The sequence below is a fragment of the Astyanax mexicanus genome, chromosome 5 (assembly GCF_023375975.1).
Source record: "Astyanax mexicanus isolate ESR-SI-001 chromosome 5, AstMex3_surface, whole genome shotgun sequence".
In the NCBI taxonomy this organism is placed as follows: domain Eukaryota; kingdom Metazoa; phylum Chordata; class Actinopteri; order Characiformes; family Acestrorhamphidae; genus Astyanax; species Astyanax mexicanus.
In genome coordinates this window covers 48,902,963-48,924,196 of record NC_064412.1, presented here as the reverse complement: position 1 = coordinate 48,924,196, position 21,234 = coordinate 48,902,963, and the positions used below count along the sequence as shown (strand labels likewise).

At 37.0% G+C, this 21,234-nt stretch overlaps 1 protein-coding gene across 16 annotated transcripts in view; it reads left to right on the top strand.

Annotated features, from left to right (window-relative positions):
- Positions 1–21,234, top strand: part of kif1aa (kinesin family member 1Aa) — a 110,453-nt gene that overhangs the window by 50,941 nt on the left and 38,278 nt on the right. For 6 of the 16 annotated variants that reach the window (XM_022675455.2, XM_022675452.2, XM_022675451.2 and 3 more), the window contains exons 15-27: positions 3,075–3,277; positions 4,209–4,288; positions 5,928–6,003; positions 7,310–7,389; positions 7,547–7,653; positions 7,784–7,864; positions 9,678–9,858; positions 9,969–10,041; positions 12,695–12,785; positions 12,879–13,027; positions 13,627–13,805; positions 15,759–15,896; positions 17,895–18,209. In XM_022675455.2, coding sequence (XP_022531176.2) covers positions 3,075–3,277; positions 4,209–4,288; positions 5,928–6,003; positions 7,310–7,389; positions 7,547–7,653; positions 7,784–7,864; positions 9,678–9,858; positions 9,969–10,041; positions 12,695–12,785; positions 12,879–13,027; positions 13,627–13,805; positions 15,759–15,896; positions 17,895–18,209 — 1,753 coding nt within the window. The remainder of the gene's footprint in view (positions 1–3,074; positions 3,278–4,208; positions 4,289–5,927; positions 6,004–7,309; positions 7,390–7,546; positions 7,654–7,783; positions 7,865–9,677; positions 9,859–9,968; positions 10,042–12,694; positions 12,786–12,878; positions 13,028–13,626; positions 13,806–15,758; positions 15,897–17,894; positions 18,210–21,234) is intronic. The other 10 variants (XM_022675461.2, XM_022675460.2, XM_022675459.2 and 7 more) reach the window with 4 other exon arrangements.

The following is a 21,234-nucleotide window of genomic DNA, read 5'->3' as shown; positions in this document are numbered from 1 at the left end:
TGGGGAGAAAAGGGGATAAAAATTAGAAAGAAATTATACAAAAGAAGACTGATACTTTTAGTTCTAGACTTTTAGTAGTCAAGACTAAGAATTTTATTCCAGATCAAGACTTTTAGTAGGTGAGTCTCAGTCATAACTCTTTTATTTGATTTATTGTCAAATGTATTTGTACAGCATATTTTACAACTAATTGTCACAAAGTAGCTTCACAGATTTTTTGAGTAAGGAGTCGAAACCACGCCTTTTAGTAGTCAAGTCCAAGTCAAAGCAGAAAAGTAACAGTGGCAATGAAGAAGGAACCTTGGAATATCGCAGTTTAATAAGTGGGTAAACATACAAATACTAGTTTTTATTAGATTTATGAAATACAGAAATATTTTTAAGATTATCAAGAACTCCAAGAACTACAAACAGCAGCTATATGTACAACTAAATAAAGAGAGTCAGAAGGTAACATAGACATGAGTACACTATGAATCTTGGTTTACCACAGCCATTCTTCACAATCCATTTGCACATTTAGTCTACGTGCGTCCTTTGAACCCATTTGTCCTGACACCAAATAACCAAATTGCTGCACTCATTCATAGACAGCTGAATGCTGCTAAAGTGCTGAATTCCAAGCCTTTTACTTCAAAAGACTACAAAAGCGTAGTCCTCGCTCGTTCACTCTTGTGAAGACTATCCTCAGGCTCTCCGTGGGACTGCTTTCGATGATTAGCGATAGAGCGCTAGCTCTCTGTTGCTATAGCAGCACGGCTGGTGCCCAGAGCCATTATTCTTCTAAAGATCACTGAGACGCTCTCTTTTTAACAGTCATTTGTTTAACCTATTATAGTCAGCATTGTGCAGATGGCAACGTTAGACAGCAAGCTGTAATTATTCAATATGCTAATATAATAATACATCTTGATAAAATGGCCTGAGATAACACAGCAGGGCTGATCAGGTGAGGCTGAGATGATGCTTCCGGTTGGACGCTGGCATGAGCTGAATGAAAGCTGAATTGGAGCTTTAATGCGACCACTTCCTGTTCTGTGTTAGCAGTGGCTTTTATTCGGACCTTAATGGAGCTGGTAATGGAGGTTTTATTGAGGCCAGTGGAGGGCCTAATGAGAGTCACCAGCTTTTACCAGTAATATGAGCCCCATGGCAGAGCATAGCCAAGGCAATGGGTCTCCTATACATATGAGATACCATAGTAGAGTGTTGGACAGTTTGGAGCATTGGAGCATGCCTGACCTACTGACTATATGAGTATATATTACTACAGGGCACTTGAACATACTGGTCTGCATGAGTGGACTAACATAACACTGGAACTACTGTGCTTCATAGACACTAACAGACACTAACAGAGATGAAATACAGTATGTGTATGTGTATGAAGAATCTGCATGTGTGTTTTAAGATAAATATGCAGAAATATAGGGCTGTCACTATCAGTCATGATAATAATAAGATAATCAATGATCAGTATTTTAATTTTTAAGTGTTCTATTTAAAAAAAAAACAGAATTAAATCATTCAAGGTCTTTCAAAGTCTAAAAACACTTTGAAAGATAAAAAAACTGTATTTTAAAAGGACATTTATACCAATTTATACCATAACATTAATACCATTATTATTAGTATTTTGTGGTGGGTCATTCTACTACTGTAATGGCACTGGTATGGTGAAGAGACCACTTAAAAATTATGATGTTCTGTGATTTTCCCAAATTGAAAACCTCTGGAATATAATCAAGAGGAAGATGATGATCACAAGCCACCAAACCACCAAACTGAACTGCTTGAATTTTTGCACCAGGAGTAAAGGCATAAGGTTATCCAAAAGCAGTGTGTAAGACTGGTGGAGGAGAACATGCCAAGATGCATGAAAACTGTGATTAAAAACCAGGGTTATTCCACCAAATATTGATTTTTTTCATTCTTAAAACTTTATGAATATGAATTTGTTTTCTATTATGAATTTTGTTTGTTATTTCAGCCATTTCTCATTTTCTACAAATAATTGCTATAAATGACAATATTTTTATTTGGAATTTGGGAAAAATATTGTCCTTGGTTTACAGAATAAAACAACAATGTTCATTTTACTCAAACATATATTTATAAATAGCAAAATCAGAGAAACTGATTCAAAACCTGAAGTGGTCTCTTAATTGTTTCCAGAGCTGTATATTGTTTCTTTATAAAATGTATATTCTTTTTTTGCAAAAGCATAAAGGGGTTTGTGACTAGATAATGTTTTATAACATATTTACATATTCAAATGGGACTAGACCACTGAAAATATTACATATGTTTAAAAAAATGTCAACAGCACTGCTGTGTCTGATTTACTTTTACCAGCACAACACACACTAGCACCTCATACACCATCACCATGCTAATCAATGCTAATCACTGCAGTACTGAGAATAAAAACCCACCACCCAAATAATAATAATAGTTGCTCTGTGGTGGTTCTGTGGGTATTGAAAAACAGTGTGAATGTTTTATATGATCACTAAAGCTGATAAGATTGATGTGGGGTGTAGAAACAATAGAGAGGTGGTGTTAATGTTATGAATGGTTGGTGTATATGACGATATCGTCTTCGTATGTTTTTATATACATATATTTTGTATTCAGCTTTGGCTGAGTAATAGTGACAGCCCTAGTGAAAGTCTGGGGTGTATGGATTAGAGTGCAGATTTTGCAGAGCTTTGGCTGAAGGTGGATCTGCAGTATGCTGCTTTGCGCTTCTGCTGCTACTGGCTTTTTTATTTTCTCTCTGGTTCTGTTGGGCCGAGTTCTATAGAACCCGTCTGTTCTGATCTCCCTCTCTTTTCTAGTGTCGTTCTCATGTTCTGGCCTGTTCAGAATTGGTCACATTCGTTTCAAGCTACATATTTCTCTCTTTCTGTGTTCTTCTTTTCTTTTCTACTTTCCTTCTCTCTGCTCTCCCTCTGCTGTCTTCTTCTCTCTCTTTCTCCGTATCTCTCTGACCCCGCCCCCCCGTCCCTCGCTCCTTCCCTCCACCCCCTCCTCCGACCCGGCACCCCCCCCTCCTTCCCCAAACCCGACAGACTTATCCGATTACAAGAACAATAACAATACTGGCCAAGCTGTCAATCAAAGGGGTGATCTCTCCACAGTGACCAATGCCATGACGGGGATGAGTCCCTCCCCCTCTCTCTCCGTCCTGTCCAGCCGGGCTGGATCCATCAGCAGTCTGCATGACCGCATCATGTTCAGCCCTGGGAGCGAGGAGGCCATTGAACGACTCAAGGTGACTCCAACTATGCATCAGATATGCTAATTACTTATCTTTATTAATAGAATTGGCCCTATCGTACATCCTGCACAAAGAGCATTGCGATGTTCATTGCTATCTTACACTCTGTCAACAGTCTATTATCACGCCCCATCAAAATAATAGGAACTGATGGGCGTGGTGGTCTGGAAGTGAGATGTTTTCAGGAAAATTTCTGCCATGTTGCTATTTTGGCGAATATAATGAGTGGAAACGCTACTTTCATCTCAACAGTAAACAGAATAAAGAATTAAATAACATTTCTGTTCCATTAAATGAGCTGCTGGTGCAACTTTACAGCATTAACAAGCAGGTCAGTATCTTCTGTTGAAACGCACAAAGCTCCTTACTGTTAAAATACGAACGTGCCAAAGTCAGAGCACACCTGGTTCTTAAAGGAAAAGACAACTGGCACTCTGATTGGTTTATTTCACATTATGTCTTAAACACACACATTCATTAAGATAATTAGTACATATTTTGAGTTGCTCAAGGCATAATTTTTGCACCCTCATTAAGCCACGCCCTTAATCCAGTTGCACAATTTGCAAAAGTCCGGTTGCACTTTGGATTGGTAAAATATGGCCCATAATATTTGAGTTATTTACCCTAGTAACTGTATTACTTTCATAATTAACCTTTGTTTTATAGGCCCTAAAATTGAGCCCTGTAGGATTCCACAACACACAACAGGTTACCTGAAGGCTGTGTTCACACATTCATCATATATTTTTCATCATATATGACACATATGTGCAAGTATAAACTGGAAAAACACAATGAATCAGATTTAATATGTGCTATTGAAATATATACAGTGGGTGTCTATCTAACTTATATGAGTATGTGAAATCTTCATGAGTATTTAGCTGCATGTTTTAACTTGTCTGAACTCTCTTGCAACTAGGAAACAGAGAAAATCATTGCAGAGCTTAATGAAACCTGGGAGGAGAAGCTTCGGCGTACAGAGGCTATCAGAATGGAAAGGTCAGTCCTATAGCTGACATTATTGATTATTGGTTATCCTGCGGGACCAAAATACTGAATTTCCTGAACGTCCTTGTTACTTTGTTTCTTGGCTTTGAATTAGATTATTACTGCATGGGTTATTATGTTTCAGCTGGTAACGTTAAAAGTTATTTAACCAGAACTGATGCAGTGAGTAGATTCTCATTTGTTAAACATCTATGTGGATAGACACATCCTTTGGTCATGGAAAGATGTTAATCTGTTTTAGAGGGGTCAAATTACTGGCTGCATCAAGCATAGACAACATCTAAGGAGATTGTAGCTAAAACTACTCAAATCGGGTTAAGAAAACTGTTTAATGCATTATTAAACAGTGGAAGGACAGTGGGGAAACATCAACTTTAAGCAAGGAATGTGGTCAAAAAATCTTGAACATTCTTGATTTGCGAACATTTAAATGTTTGATGAAATTAATAATCATCAATATCAGATCTTGGGGAAAATTATATATACATATACACACAGTATAATGGATTTCTAGCTGGCCATATGCCTGTCACACCTTAGATTCATATGTCTTTGTCTGTACTTTCCTGCTTTTCAGTCTTTTTGGTTTTCCTTGCCATGTGCTCCTAAGCATGTGGCTTTGTTTTGTTTAGGTCTTGTATGTCTTGTCTCCTCCATTGTTTCTGCCCTAGCGCCACCCAGTCATTAGTATTCCAACCTGTCTCGTTTGTTATCCCACCTCCTTCTACAGGTGTTCCCAGTTTCTCAGTTTGTATATATACCTCATGTGTTCCTTATATATATATATATATATATATATATATATATATATATATATATATATATATATATATATATATATATATATATTAAAATACCTAAAAATAATAATAATAATAATAATAATAATAATAATAATAGAATATTTTGTATTAGGTATTTTAAAATTCTGCTTATTACTACATCTGTCACATCCTCACTTTATGAAACCTCCGGAAACATAGCGTGATTTTCCCAGGTGAGTGAGCTAGCAAGGACACCTGCATAATTTGCTATGTTTCAGTCTTTCTCTCTCTCGCTCTTTACATATACTTAATAGCAGAGTAGCATGTGTAACGGCGACTATAAAACAAAAAGCAAAGGGCGAACAAAGTCTAACAAACAAGAAGTCAAATAAACAAAGAAACAAACTACAGAAAACTAACCAGAAACTTGCATGAACAAACACGGACTATGTATCAGACAAACGATGGGGTGAAACATAAAGCCTGCAGATCAAACAGAAAAAGCACAGCAGAGAACACAGTGACACATGGGGTATATATACAAACTGGGAAACTGGAAACACCTGCGGAAGGAAACAAGGGGGCGGGGTAACAAATGAGGCAGGTGAGAATACTAATGACTGGGTGGGGCTAGAGCGGAGACAAGGGAGGAGACAAGACAGAAACAAACAGAGCCACATGCTAAAGAACACATGGCAAGGAAAACGAAACAGAGTGAAAAGCAGGACAGAAACAACAAACAAAGTAAAAACACAAGACATACAAAACCTAAGGTGTGACAATGCTATATCTTTTATGTAAAACGCTGATGTTTGAATGATGTGTATAATGTTTGTGAGAGATAAAGCACCTATTGTGTTTTACAGAGAGGCCTTGCTTGCTGAGATGGGCGTGGCCATGAGGGAAGATGGTGGTACAGTTGGCGTCTTTTCACCCAAAAAGGTAAAACAGGTCACATTCAAACACATTTCATATTTTAACCCTGTGTTCTTTTAAAATTGTACTGTAAATGCAGCCTGAGCTGATAATGCCTGTAGATTTATCAGAATCACTTTGTTGAACACGTGTACGTTCCTGTTTCTGAAGCCGGCGCAGAGAAAGCCTCAGCCCATCTTTATAGACAGTGTGGGCTTATTCTCTCCGAACGAGGTTGGTCTATTGTAGGGTGTGATTATCGCCTGAGTGCTGAATTCTCCTGAATCTTTCCTGATCTGAACTCTCTGTTCTGAAAAATACTGTTCATGGGTTAATTATGTGGGTAATAAATGATATTACAGAACCTCTCTGCAATATGAAACTTAGTGTGGTTTCTACATTTCTTAATTTATTCTGTGTTTCTGATTTTTCTCATGTTCTCAATGGGTGGATCTGTATTTTTTGCACTGCACTGCATGCAACTCTATGTTTGTTTGAACCTTTGTGTTTTGTCAACTGTTTAAGTGCTCCGTATCAAATTATATATTTGTTGATTTGAAATATTTTTTACACAGCATAAACCACATGTAATTTGAATGTACAAACTGTATTCTATTTGATAATGGCCAGACACAAACGAGACAAAATAATTTTGATTTGCATTTGGTTTGGTAGTAAAAAGCATGTTATGAAGGACTTTCACTATCCACAATAAAATAAATCTATATTAAAAAGTATTATAATGATTATATTAGAGTTCTTCTGATTGTTTTGATTATTTGCACTATTATTATGTTACAAGTTTTTACTGAATTTTAACCCTCCAGTTATGTCTATATTATTCAGTTCTAATTTATTTATATAGTGTTTTAGAAAAAAATATTTTTTAATTAGGAGTGGCATAAAGTTATCCAAAAGCAGTGTGTAAGACTGGTGGAGGAGAACATGCCAAATTGCATGAAAACTGTGATTAAAAACCAGGGTTATTCCACTAAATATTGTTTTTTTTATTAATAGTCGATTGAATAAAACAACAATGTTTATTTTACTTAACATATACCTATAAATAGTAAAATCAGAGAAACTGATTCAGAAACTGAAATGGTCTCTTGATTTTTTTCCAGAGCTGTTCATCGCAATCATTTCTGTTACAATATGTTCACAAAAAATCTTATTATGACAGACCTACTTAAAAATGAGAAGTTTCTAATTCTGTGTGTAATAAGCAAATATTAAATTACTTACTTTATTTCACTAATTAAACTCAGCATTAAAGGTTTTATCTCTCGTTTATGTTATTGTGGATGTGACTGTATCTTTCCCTTGGTTCTAGACTCCACATCTGGTGAATCTGAATGAGGATCCTCTGATGTCTGAGTGTCTCCTTTACTACATCAAAGACGGAATAACCAGGTTAGTGCCAGGGATATTATTTACTATTATTATTATTATTATTATTATTATTATTATTATTATTATTTATTTATTATTGATTATATTTCCTTTTAGTAGTTTCCAGTCTCTTCTGAACTGAAACCTGTATTTAATATCTGTTTTCTCTGTATCTCAGAGTGGGAAGAGAAGATGCGATGAGGCGGCAGGACATTGTCCTGAGTGGACACTTCATAAAGGACGAGCACTGTACTTTCACCAGCACTACAGGACCTAATGGAGAAGGTGAACCATACTTTTACACATATTATATTTTAAACTTTTTTTGTGCAGTTAAACACATACAAACACACACAAAAACATAAAGAATATATTATAGATGTTAATATTACCTTTTTATGGTATGTCTTAACAGCAGTGATTCTGGAGCCGTGTGAAGGAGCTGAGACCTACGTCAACGGGAAGAAAGTGACGGAGCCCACTGTCCTCAGATCAGGTTCTCTCCTCTGTCCTATCTTATTTCTTGCATACTAAAGTCATCCAGTATGAGTTGTCATCCGCTGTATTCTTTGGCTTGTAGTAATAGCAGCCTGGAGTAATTTTAATTGCTTTAGGTCTGTAGAATGACTAATTAGATCAGATTAATTAGGGCAAAACATTAAAGGAATAAATTGGCAAAAAACTCAAAGCAAAGCAAATGTTCCCAGTTTTCCCTTATCCAACTGCAGTGAAGCAGCCAAGACAGGCCTGGTGAATGACATTTGCTCTATTTCTATTTGCTTTGTATCTTTAATCCTAATGTAGATGACGATTAGACTTCCTTTTGTGGTTTCTGATTCTATAATCTGTAACACAACAGCAGACTTTTAGGCTAATTTTACACGTCAGGTAAATGTGTCCCATATCTCTATCCAATATTTCTGGGGTGATTTTGGGGAAAAAAAACACTATTATTGCTAAATGCAATCAAATCCTCACAGCAGTGAAACATCAAAATCTAGTAGAAAGTCTTCTCTGGACAGTAGAGACAGTGTTTCAATTCCAAATGTGAGAAATAATCCTAATCTGTGCCACTTTTGGTATTTACTGTTTAGTCATGTCACTGACAAATATGGATGGATGGATGGATGGATGGATGGATTAAAACATAAAATGAAAAAGCAACTAAGAGAAAACATATGATGTGCAGATAATGCAGGCAATTGTGCACTACTGAATTCCACTACATGAATATCTAAAGCAGTAGTTCTAGTGATATTACTATACTACTATACTATGGCTAGACTTACTACGGCTAGACTGGTTATTGCACATGTAGTATGGGTCAAACATGGGCCTAATGTCCAAAGCTGGTCTAGAATTAGATTGTGTGAAGCTGAAGTTCAATTCTGTTGTCAATTTGGCCCAAACCTGGCCAAGCTTATCTGTGGAAACCCATGAGTTAATCTGAAGAACACATGAAGTTTGTAGGTCTGTAGTGATGTAGTAACTCCGCAGAAATGTGGTGATCTCTGCGCATTATTCTCCTCAGCATCCGCTGAATCATCATCTTATTGTGGATATGCAGAGTTACTCAAGTGCAAGACGTGCAATGTTATATAAGGCAAAATAAATGAAATCATGCTACTTGATTTTTGCTGCTTGATACAAATGGAAAATCAAACTATTTTTATTTTTGATGACATACATTATCTACAAGATTATATCGACAACTTAAATCTTATTCTTCATATATCTTTATCCTTACCTAATATTTATTTATCTTAAGAAAAGTTGGATGATCTTAAAGATTTAAATGTCACAAATATGCAGATAATTACAAAGTGAGAAATGAGAAAATGCTTTTCTTCTGCACTCTCGCATTAAAATTGGCATGGCATGGAATGTTGCCCTGTTGGGAAGCAGAAGTAGCAGTCCTTTTGAACCATATTAATATTAATATTAGGTGTGTTCCAAGAAATGTTGGGAGTTCATGGACTGATTGTGTTACAGTGGTGCAACTAGGCTAGACTAGGTTTTATGTCAAAGGCTGATTCATATGCAGCTGAAAAGAATCTTCTTTTTTCCATGGATCCAGTGGGTTGATACCTTGCCAGCCACCCTTTCCTAAGATTTATTACATGCCACTGAAGACACTGAAGAAAGATGCTGCCGTCAGCAGAGGTCTATGCAGCTTTTAGGTCGAGATATCCTGTAAATTGGGACACAGCTACTGTCTTAAATTAAAATGAGAAAAACTCTCATTTCTTCCACAAGGAGGTTTACTGCTATTTTCTGTTTTGTAAAAGTCTCAAATCTTGTCTTTACAGGAAACCGCATCATCCTGGGTAAGAGCCACGTGTTTCGCTTCAACCACCCGGAGCAAGCGAGGCAGGCGCGGGACCGGACCCCCTGCGCCGAGACCCCCGTGGAGCCGGTGGACTGGGCCTTCGCTCAGAGAGAGCTGCTGGAGAAACAGGGCATCGATATGAAACAGGAGATGGATCAGAGGTGGGGGAGAGGAAGAAAGGGGGATTGGGAGAGGGAGATATTTTTAATTATTAATTTTTATTTATTGATTTGGCATCTGTGCCCCTCTCTCTCTCTCTGTGTGTGGTTAGGCTTCAGGAGCTGGAGGATCAGTACCGCCGAGAGAGGGAGGAGGCCAATAACCTTCTGGAGCAGCAGAGACTCGTGAGTGTCTCTTATACTATGCTTAAACTACACTCATTCTAATGTATGAATGCATTCATCTACTTTAATTTGCACTCTTTGCTACTGACACAGATGTGTAAATGTACAGTATATGGACACAACTTGTGTAGAGATAATAGGAGTATTGGCAAAATGAATAGAACTTTCTGGTGCAGATGTCTAATGCCAGGCTAATGTGGGCTACAGAGGGTATAACGCCCCTAGAATTGACAGTGTTCTTTGGAATGATGGAGCTCCATCCAATAGTTTTGGGGTGATTTTTGGGTGTAACTTAATGCTATCAAATCTACACTGCAGTGATGCTTAAAAATAAGCAGGTTTCCCAAAACTTTTGTCCATATAGTGTACAGTATTTCACTCATAAACATGTCACTCAGTGCAGCAGAATGTGTCACCACACTTTAATTTATTTTATTAAAAAGCAAATAAGTATACACATTTTTAAAAAGAGTTTATTATTATTTTAAAATGCACTGAAAACACTAATTATAGTTGTGCATATTGTGTAATATGTGTTCTTTAAAGAGTTACTAAACCCTAAACCAGGGGTTGTCAATTAAGTTTGGCCTCGGGCAAGATATTTTCCAAGCCATTACGTGGCAGAAAATGAAGTGTAATGTGATGACGTGCTACAGAGTAGTAGCTCTCCAGCCCAGAGGTTTGCTAAACCCAATTGCAGAACAGTTGATTTCAAAGCAGATAAACACACTGCTCCTCACGTGGGATCGAACCCGTGTCATCAGAGTCACGGTCCAATACACTACCATTGCATTATCTAGTGAATTGGGACACAGCCAGGAAAAACACGCCCTTATAAGGAGATTCGGAGCCCAAGAACAGGCCGAAACTAAAGTCACACCAAGCGCGACAGAGAAACAGAGGAGCCATGTGAACAAAAGATCGCCATTTTTTTTTCATTTTCGTTCATTATAGTTCAAACAACCTCTCGGGCCAGTTGTTTCATGCTTGGAGCCACATCTTTCTATTGCTGACCCCTGCCCTAAACCATATTTTTTTCATTAATAGCTAAAATATTGTGGCGTCTGTGTGTGTGTGTGTGGCTGCTGTGTGCCTGTCTCTGTGTGCCCGCCTCTGTGTGCCTGTGTGTGAGTGGATGTCAGGTGTGGGGCCTCCCTTTTAGGTGGGGTTATGCAGAGTGGTGGGCACCACTCTGAATCTACCATCTGGTAGATTCCTAGTTGGGTTTCGCTCTCCTAGCCTTGTTAAAGGCTATAAGTGAGTGGCAAGCCTGTTAATAAAGAGCTGTTGAGTACTTGCAATGAGTCTCACGAGTCCTCCTTCCTCTTCCACGCCACAATATGTTTGTTTAAAGCAGAGTTGGAAAAAGTACTGAAAAACTGTAATTAAGTATAAGTACCTTTACTTTGCTAAAATTCTACTCAAGCAAAAGTAAAGTACCTATCTAAAAATCTACTCGAGTAAAAGTAAAAAGTACTCAATTTAAAATGTACTTTGAGTAAAAGTTAAATTGTTACTTTTAATTATTTGATGTAAAAAAGTAAAAACAAATCATAAATTAAATTGTTTTTAATGAACTTTAATGGACCTTTCAGGCAGTATTTGTTCAGAACACCCCATAAAACAAGTGGCATAAGTTTCTATGATCCATTTCTTTCTTTACTAGGAAAAGGTTATGGTCATATAGGTGACTATAAACTGTAATTTTATAGTTTTACAGTTCATTATTATTTTTTAACTTGCCATTGCATTTGTTTTAAGCAGATTGTTTAATGATAAAAGTACTTACACCACATGCTTTCGCAGGTTTGATGTGGAAGTTTTGAAAGCTGACAGCTCTGTCCGGCGGGGCACATTTTGTATTGCATGAGGACGTTACTGTATCGATATTTCACGTGCGAGCATCCGTGCTAATTTTTTTATTTTATTTTATTTTTTCCTCAGTAACAGGGAGTTTTCCAATGTAGCAAAGTAAATTACTTGTGTCAAAATGTAGTTGAGTAAAAGTAAAATTACCTATTTTAAAAGCTACTTTAAAATTTACAAATTACTCATAAAATCTACTCAATTACAGTAACTTGAGTAAATGTAATTAATTTTTTTCTACCTCTGGTTTAAAGTAATAAAACAAACCAGTCCTGCTTACAATTTTTATTAACATTTTCTAACCTTTAAAAAATGATGGTAATGGTAATGGTAATTTCTGCATCTGCAGCGCCCTCACAGGTTTAGCTGTGCTATAGGTAAGGATGATGTGTCTGTGTACTTTGGTATGCAGCTATTAAACAATATGCAAATCAGTCAATCAATAATACTGCCCCCCTGCTGATGTCTAACCATCTGAGTGTCACTGCTATCAAAGGCACACTGCCAATTAGCTCTCCCTCCTGCCCTACCCCTAAACCCATACATCACCCAGTGCCCCTCCCACACTACCTCTCCCATTTTTAACCTTTTTCAAATTTGAGCTGAGGGTGAAGTCAGCAAAAGTCAGGGAGTGCAGTGCTTGATTAAAGTTTTTTGTATTTAAAAATTTTTGCTTTGTCCCAAAATCTATCATACTCTATAATATATTGTTAAATACATAAGTTCCAACATTCCATAATTAGTACAGTGAAATAACCACCTGCAAACAAACTGTGACCTTTTTAAGGATTATGAGAGCCGGCTGGAGGCCCTGCAGAAGCAGGTGGATCGTTATTACCCTGAAGCAGCTGAGGAAGAGGATGAACCAGAGGAGGAAGGTGAGTTATTACATTAAGTTTCTCTATAAACTATAGCTGTTCTATCATCATTTTTTGTTAAGTACCTTCATTTTGAAACTTCATTTCCCACAGTGCAATGGACGGAGAGGGAGACAGAGCTGGCTCTGTGGGCATTCAGGAAGTGGAGGTGTTACCAGTTCACCTCACTGAGAGATCTTCTCTGGGGAAATGCTATCTTCCTCAAAGAGGCCAACGCCATCAGTGTGGAGCTCAAAAAGAAGGTAGGAGCTTTTGTATTGGTCACATAAATGTGCAACGTAGAATAAAAACAAAAATAATTTGTTCTTGATTTCAAATAAATGCATATATCACAAATTAATCACTACTTTTGGCTTTGCTGTGACTGGTTTATTATATAATTGAGAAGTTCATTCAATAATTTTATATCGTCAATGTATATTATGAGTGTAATGGCACACATAGGTCACAGGCCTGTTTGCACCATGGTTTGGACCTCCCATTTCGGATATTGTTTAAATATTCCATATTTTAACAGAAACTTGGGGCAAAAAGTTAAATATATTATAATTAATAACACTTTTTGTTTATTTTATTCAAAAATGATAAGCACTGAGTGCTATTATTTATATAAGAGAAAATTATATGGTATATAATTAAATTATATATATCAAAATGATTCAATATTAATTTTTTAAACCTACCTGGCCTACTTAATATTTAAATTGTAGTATTTATTAATATAAATATATATTAAAGCAGGGCTGCATTTTACCCTTTTATAAACAACAACTAGGTTTCTTGTTTGTTTCATGTATTTAATATCTCATTTTTATGTTGCCTGATTTTTCTGGACTCTCAGGTGCAGTTCCAGTTTGTGCTGCTGACGGACACTCTCTACTCTCCACTGCCTCCTGACCTGTTACCTGCTGAGGCGGCTAAAGACCGCGAGAAAAGCCCGTTCCCCAGAACCATCGTGGCCGTGGAGGTTCAGGACCAGAAGAACGGAGCCACACATTACTGGACTCTGGAGAAGCTCAGGTGCGTGGGCTTATATACATTTTACTTTAAATCCAGGCTAACATGGTGATATGTACAGCTTTCTCTTTCTAAATACTAGTAAGTAATCTAAAACACATGCACTATATACTTATTTGTTTAACCCACAAAAGCTCAGACTCATTTCTGAAAATTTATACCAAGTTCAAATTTAATTATGGAAATTCAGTGATAAGATCATTCATTTGTTATTGTGAGCATATGAATGTAAATATTTTAGGGTTCAAATCCTGCTGGGCGGTATACCAGCTTGCTAGCTAATGCTATCCAGTTAGCATAACAAGTTAACACACTGGAATCTCAGCTCTGTGGAGTCAAACGCTCGTCTCACTCTGTCCTGCATGGAGACAAATAAGAACAGCGTTTTATATGAGGAGCTCCTGCTGCTGTTCCTCACTGTATGAGTGTTTTTTATATATGAGCAAAATAGAAAAACAACCGCAAACAGCAACTATTTCCTCAGAAAAGAGACCCATTTAAATAAATTAAAACTGTAGCTTGAAGTATAATTTGAATGCACACTGAACTGAATGTATTTTTTAACTGAAGAAAGAAGGGAAATGTGGCTGATTTTAACACTGTAATGTCTCTAATGGCTTCAATAAGAACATTTGAAAAATATATATTTTAAATACTTAAACAAAAAAGTAAAAAAGTATTTTAGGTCCATTTATAGTGTTTATGGAACTATTTATACTAAAATATTTCGTTTAGTAAAGAAAGCCATGTTAACATTTTTGGGTTGTCTCTTTTAAAGGTGTATTGTTTACATTCTTCAGCATTCTTCTTTTTTGCTAATAAGTCTTGAGTCGAATTCTTTCATATATTGTTTAATTTTGTGGGACAAAGTAAATCCAATAGTAATCTAAGCCCTAATTTAAAGCATTAGTGTTTTATATTATATATACTCCTAACAGTACAGTAAGTCACATACCTATATAAAAGGCCAGTCATTCAAAAATAAATAAATAAAAAATAAAATAGTAAAAATACTGTGAAACGGCCAGAATCTTGAAAAATACTGTGATTTTAACATTTTGTTCTAGAAATCCTGGAATTCATAGAAATCTGAATTTTTTGTACCAGTAGTGGCATCCAAAAGCAGTGTGTAAGACTGGTGGTGGAGAACATGCCAAGATGAATGAAAACTGTGATTAAAAACCAGGTTTATTCCACCAAATATTGATTTCTGAACTCTTCAATGAATGAATTGCATTATTTGAGGTCTAAAAGCTCTGCATCTTTTTTGTTATTTCAGCCACTTCTCATTTGAATGCTCAAAATGACAATATTTGTATTTGGAATTTGGGAGAAATGTTGTCCGTAGTTTATAGAATAAAACAACAATGTTCATTTTACTCAAACATAAACCCATAAATATCAAAATCAGAGACACTTATTCAGAAGCTGAAGTGGTCTCTTATTTTTTTCCAGAGCTGTAGTTCTATGAAATGTAAAACATTTAATTAAAGCATTTGAATGGTTAAATGGTTGGAACAGACCTATAAAAGCAAATAATACACCTTTAAAGGACTAGTTTTATCTCCAGAAATTACCCAGCACTCCTACATTCTGTTATTTTATCAGTTTATGTACACTCCTCAAAATGAATGTTGTGTTAAATCTATACTTTATTCATACTTTTAATTTGTTTTTAATGTTCCGTTGGAAGGCTTACGCAAATATATTTACATTATATTAAATAGTGCCAACAATAAAATCTGACTAGTATACTTAGTATTCATTTAGTGCACATTTATATCATTTAAATTACAAACAAGTAGTAATTAAGTACAAATTAGTGATACCAAAATAACACAACTTAAGTACAGACCTAATTTAGCATAATTACAATATACTTATTTTCACAAGGGGAAGTATGGGAGAATGTTTGTGTGATGTAAATGATAAAGCAGGCAGTGCTGCCCCCTGCAGGCAGCGGTTGGATCTGATGCGAGAGATGTATGACCGGGCTGCAGAAATCCCCAGCACTGCTATAGAGGACTGTGACAGTGTGCTGACCGGTGGTGACCCCTTCTATGACCGCTTCCCCTGGTTCCGCCTGGTTGGAAGGTAAGTTATTATATGGTGTCTTTATGCTGATATTATATAAAAAAAAATGTTCCTGAAATTAAACCTTTCACACCTGAATTATCTCCAGTGATGGAAAAAAATGTAAGACTATTTTTGTGTCTGTAATGCGCAGAAAATAAGACTCTAATATTATACTATATTTATACTAGAATAAATCTATATAACAAATAAATTCAATTAACTAAAATATATATATATTTTTTTTTACCTGTTTATTTCATTAACCATCCCTAAACAGTAAAAAAAAAACATGATTAAAAGTCTTTAGTACTACTGTTTTTCCAGGGCAGTGGGCAGGGCCAAGTTACTGTTTCCTTGGTGGAAAACAGCTCTCAAACAGTGCAACAAAACATAAATAAAGAAAATACATGAAAATCCATTGTAATGGATGCAGGGTCTGAAAGTGTTTAAGCTAATTGGAAGAAAAGTCAAACATTTTAGATTGCTTTAGATCTTAAAAAAAGTTTTTTCTTATTATAGTGATAATATGCAATGTCCCAGCTGTCCTTCCAACCATAATTTTTATTTCTAACGGCTGTATCGCTTAGTAATCACGGTGTTCTCTAAACACTAAGTGCTACAGGATGTGTGTTGCACTAACAACATATCCCACTAAAGAGGCAAAAGCACAAGCAGTCCTCCATAAAATATCCATCTCAGCAATATATACACTTTTTTTTACATATACAGTACAGTGAAATACAATTAACAGAGTTCAGGGTCAAAGCTGAAAAAAGGAAACATATTCTTAAGTGTTCTCTATTTTATTGTTATTTATTTCTGTATACTGTGTGTATTTTGTAACCCATTGGTGCTCAGCACGTGCGGAATTTTACAAAATTTGCATGGATATGAGGAAATACACTACATGCACAAAAGTGTTGGGACACCTACACAACACATCTACAGGAGCTTTTTTATGAAGTCCTATTCTAAACCCTATAGTCTAAACCCATTAGTGTGGAGTTGGTCCCCTTTGGTGTGGAGTTGCTGTGGTTGTTTCAATATTTTCGTCCATGTAGTGTGTATGTACACTTTGTGATTGATACTTGGGGCCTTATTTTAGCAATCTATAGCGCACTGGTCAATTGTGCATCACGTAGCTGGATTTAGGGCGTGTCGGTGTGTCTTTGGTACCGTCAGGAAGTAAAAAATACACCTTCCGTGGCTTAAAACATGCAAAAGGCATGTACTAATTCTCTTAATTAATCATGGGTGTGTTTTGGCCTTAACGTGCAATTAATCAAGCAGTGTGTATTTTAATAGACTGTTGACTGGGTGTAAGATAAGGGGTAAGCTTAGAGAAACTAGCATGTGTGTACAATAGGGCCCAAAGTTTCAATGGTACGACATCACAAATAATAGTGCACATACTGTATATACCAGTGAGTCAATCATTAAGACATAGTGGTATATTTCCAGGTTTTGCGATGTCCTGTATTTTAAACCCTAATTGATGAGATAATGGGCAGTTTCTGGGCTGGACATTAAAGCAATAGAAGAAGTTTGCTTGGTATTATGAGTCACATCTCTTGGACAGGCAGGTATGCATGCTCTGTTTATCTGTGGGATGGAATGTGCTGAGTAAAATTTTCAGGACTGTTAGAACCTGCTGTAATGTCTTGGTGTCAGGTCTTGACCAATGTAGCTGTTTTGGGTGGCATATATGACTGCATATTAGGCAGTGGTGGTTCAGTAGGTAGCGCAGTGAGTTATTGATGACAGGGTTGTAGGGTTTAATACCCACGTTTTTGTCTTAGGCAGGTTCTTGTCTTAATGTTTTGGCTCATTGGTGTGGGTTTAATGTTCGGAAATATACAGTATGTACACATATTTTTGTTACACATATTACCAATTAGCCAATTAAGACTCTCTGCCAGTTAAGGACTCTGAGTCAGGTGACCCGGCCCGTACGTGAAATCCCTAACTAACTGGCTTACTGTACTAACTGGGTTCCCGTGTCTTTGGCCACACCAGCAACCCCCTATTCACCTCATGCCTTAGTGAGCAAGCGAGCGACCGCACGGCTTCCCCCGACCTCTCCGAGCCCACCACCACCTCCGAGATCACGGAGCTGGTCCAGTCCCGGCTCCGCGCGGGGGTGGGGGCGGAGCTGGAGGACTGCAGCGACGAGCAGTTGTCCGACGACCTGTGCTCTGAGCTCGGCGACGAGGACGATGATGACGATGAGGACGAAGAGTATGAGGACGATGAGAGGGGTCTGTGCCGGAGCTCCGGCGAGACGGAGGACCCCTTTTACGAGCGCTCGCCTCTGTTCAGTGTAGTGGGAAGGTTGGTGAGGTTTCAGGAGCATGCTGGGAAAGGAAACTAGCTCTTTCACACTGAGACAAAGGACATCTGTCTTCTGTCCCGTACACACATGCTGTACATATACTGTACACACACCGTTCACACTGAGCACTGAGTTGTCAGTTTATACAACATCTTTTACTCATATATGTTATATAAATATCTTACACACAGTGATCTTTTTTAAGTATTTATTTCCTTTATTGTCAATGATTATGGCTTACAGCATAAATCAGTGTTTCAGAAAATTAGAATATTACGTAAGACCAATTGGTACTTGTGGCAGTGTGCCAAGTCCTGCTGGAAAATGAAATCCGCATCTCTATAAAAGTTGTCAGATGCAGAGGGAAGCATGAAGTGCTGTTAGATTTTTGTGGGAAAACAAAACTGCACTGACTTTAGACTTGATAATAAAACACAGTGGATCAACACCAGCAGATGACATGTCTCTCTAACCCTGCATTCACACTGGAAATCGATAACGCGACAGGTGACCATTCATTTTCTTTGGACATGATTTGGATATATTGCCATAATATTCATGCCTATAATAATGACCGTATAGAAACTACCAGCTACGGATGTAAGTGCCCTTTTTTTAGGGCTGCATCTAATGATTATTTTGGAGGTAGACGTGTCCTCCATCTCTGATTCCAGTGGGCGGGGCTCCTGTTCCAATGCATGTTTTACCAAATTTGCACACCTGTGGACATCAACCTGTTGTGCAGTCTCTGCCTTAATATAACATAACCAATGTAACCTAATCTTGACAGCTAAATCAAATGTATTTGTAACATTAATATATTTATTTACAATAAATAAATGAATTAAAACCTACAATCTGAAGTAATTGCAGGTAATTTTTTTAATTAACATGAGGTGTAATTAAAGCAAAATAGCAGCCTCTGCCCCAGCATTAATATGCAGAGGTCTAGAAGTTAATGATATTGTTTATTATGCCAATTATGACTACTCCGCCCTCCTTTAAAAAAAAAATGGAGCAGCACTGCTAACCACAAGTGACCAGCTATTATTTTTATGATATGTCATTTTTAGCACAGCAGAGCAATGGCACTGAAGAGTTGATGGTATATGATAATGTATATGGACTATTTAAAAAGGTGATCAATAGGTAGAAGTAAAATTAATAACTAAACAAACTGGCAACTCTGTGTAACTCATTTACTTTCACACACTCTCACACACATGCACACTATCATGTACAAATAAAAATATTGAATCACTGGTTTACAGTATGTACACTCGTTTACCGTATGCACACATTTTTCACAGCAGGGGATCACACAGTCCTTTACTCTGCCTCTACTGCTTACAATATTACATTACTTACATTTATATTATTTACAGTAGAGAGGGATCACTAGCCAGTGCTTTTGCTTTTGTATATAAATAGGCTGGGATAGATGTTCTCTTGATTTTTTTTTATTAAAACCATGAATTCGGTAGACATTTCTGGGTTTAAACCTGTCTTCTCTCATTTCCATACATTTGACTTTCATCTGAACTGTGAACATCTGAACACACACCTTGGCCTCGAGCATTCACTAATCTGGGATACATTCCTTCAGAAGTATTATGATTATAATATAAATATCTTTATTCTAATTGGTCATAATTAATTAAATCATAATGGCTAAAATCTGATATGAACTGAAGCATCTCTCTGAGATCTGTGTTTCATGCTGAGGTGTGTGTCACAGCTTTACCTGCGCTGCATCACCTAGCGCCTCTTCAAAGGACGCAACACAGCTTTGAAGGCAATGAAGATGTTTGTTTGGTCGAACACAGAAACGAACAAGCTCCGTTTTTGCTTTACCTTGCATGGATTTCTGACGAATGAGATCCAGGATTCATCGGGAACTGGATAAATGTTTCCTGTAAAATGGGAAAGCGGTAATTCAGGATGTCTGCCATATCTCAAGATGAAAGAGCTGGTTTCTGAAACAGTTGTCTCTATAGGCATGCCTCAGCGTTCGTTTTATTTCACGTTATTTGTGAGGTTTTTAACGCAGACAACGTTGGTGGATTGGCTCACACTCACTTTTTGCTTCTTTTTTTTTTGGCTGTATTTTCGCAGCTCGTCACTCGTTTTTAACAGGATGGCTTTTTTATTCTATTTTGTCGTACTGCTTTTAGGACTGGCACTTTTGTTGGAGCTAAGTGCTGCTTGGTTTTTATTATTTGCCTTTCTAATCTTTGAGTCACTTGAGACACTTTTTGGTTACGTTACTTTTGTTAGCTCTTTTTTTTTTTGTCCTGAGCATGCCTTCTTTGCACCTCACCAATCTTGTCCTCGGCTGTTTCCGTTGCTGTCCACCCCTTTCCCCTTAAATGTCTACCCTCCATGGGATCATGGGAAACGTAGTTTTTGGCCATGCCTAGGTTATACAGTCAGTTCTTGCTAAAGTACTTTTTAGTGTTTGGCTTACGTTCTTACTGAGTTTAATGTTCAGGATTTCCAAGCATTTTTATTGTATAAATAAGATCTAGACTGATATGGTGCAATTATAATTTAATGAGTCTATTTCTGGCGAGTGTAATGCACACTTACACACACTATATGGCCAAAAGGACAAAAGGGACACCTGTTCATTCATTATTTCTTCTAAAATTAAAGGTCTTAAAAGGAGTTTATTCTGCTTATGTTTGAGTGACTGTCTCTACTGTCCAGAGAAGACTTTCTACTTCTCATTTTTTTAACCTGTGTGTTGCAGTGGTACTGCTAGTGGGCTCATAGGGTCAAACACTTTGTTTTTATTGCCTGTTTTCCAAATTTAAGGTGTGACAGAGATAATGTAAATGTGTTTTTTATTTAAATATTGAAAGAAAGATGCTGCTTTATTCCCCTCTATTGCCCATGTCTGACATTAGCATGGTGCCAATATGTTCATGTTTGTTAATCTGATCTATAGAGTCCTATTCTATTGGCAAGTCTTCATTTCTACGGGAATTAGACATGCTGAGCATGTGCATTTGCACATCTGTG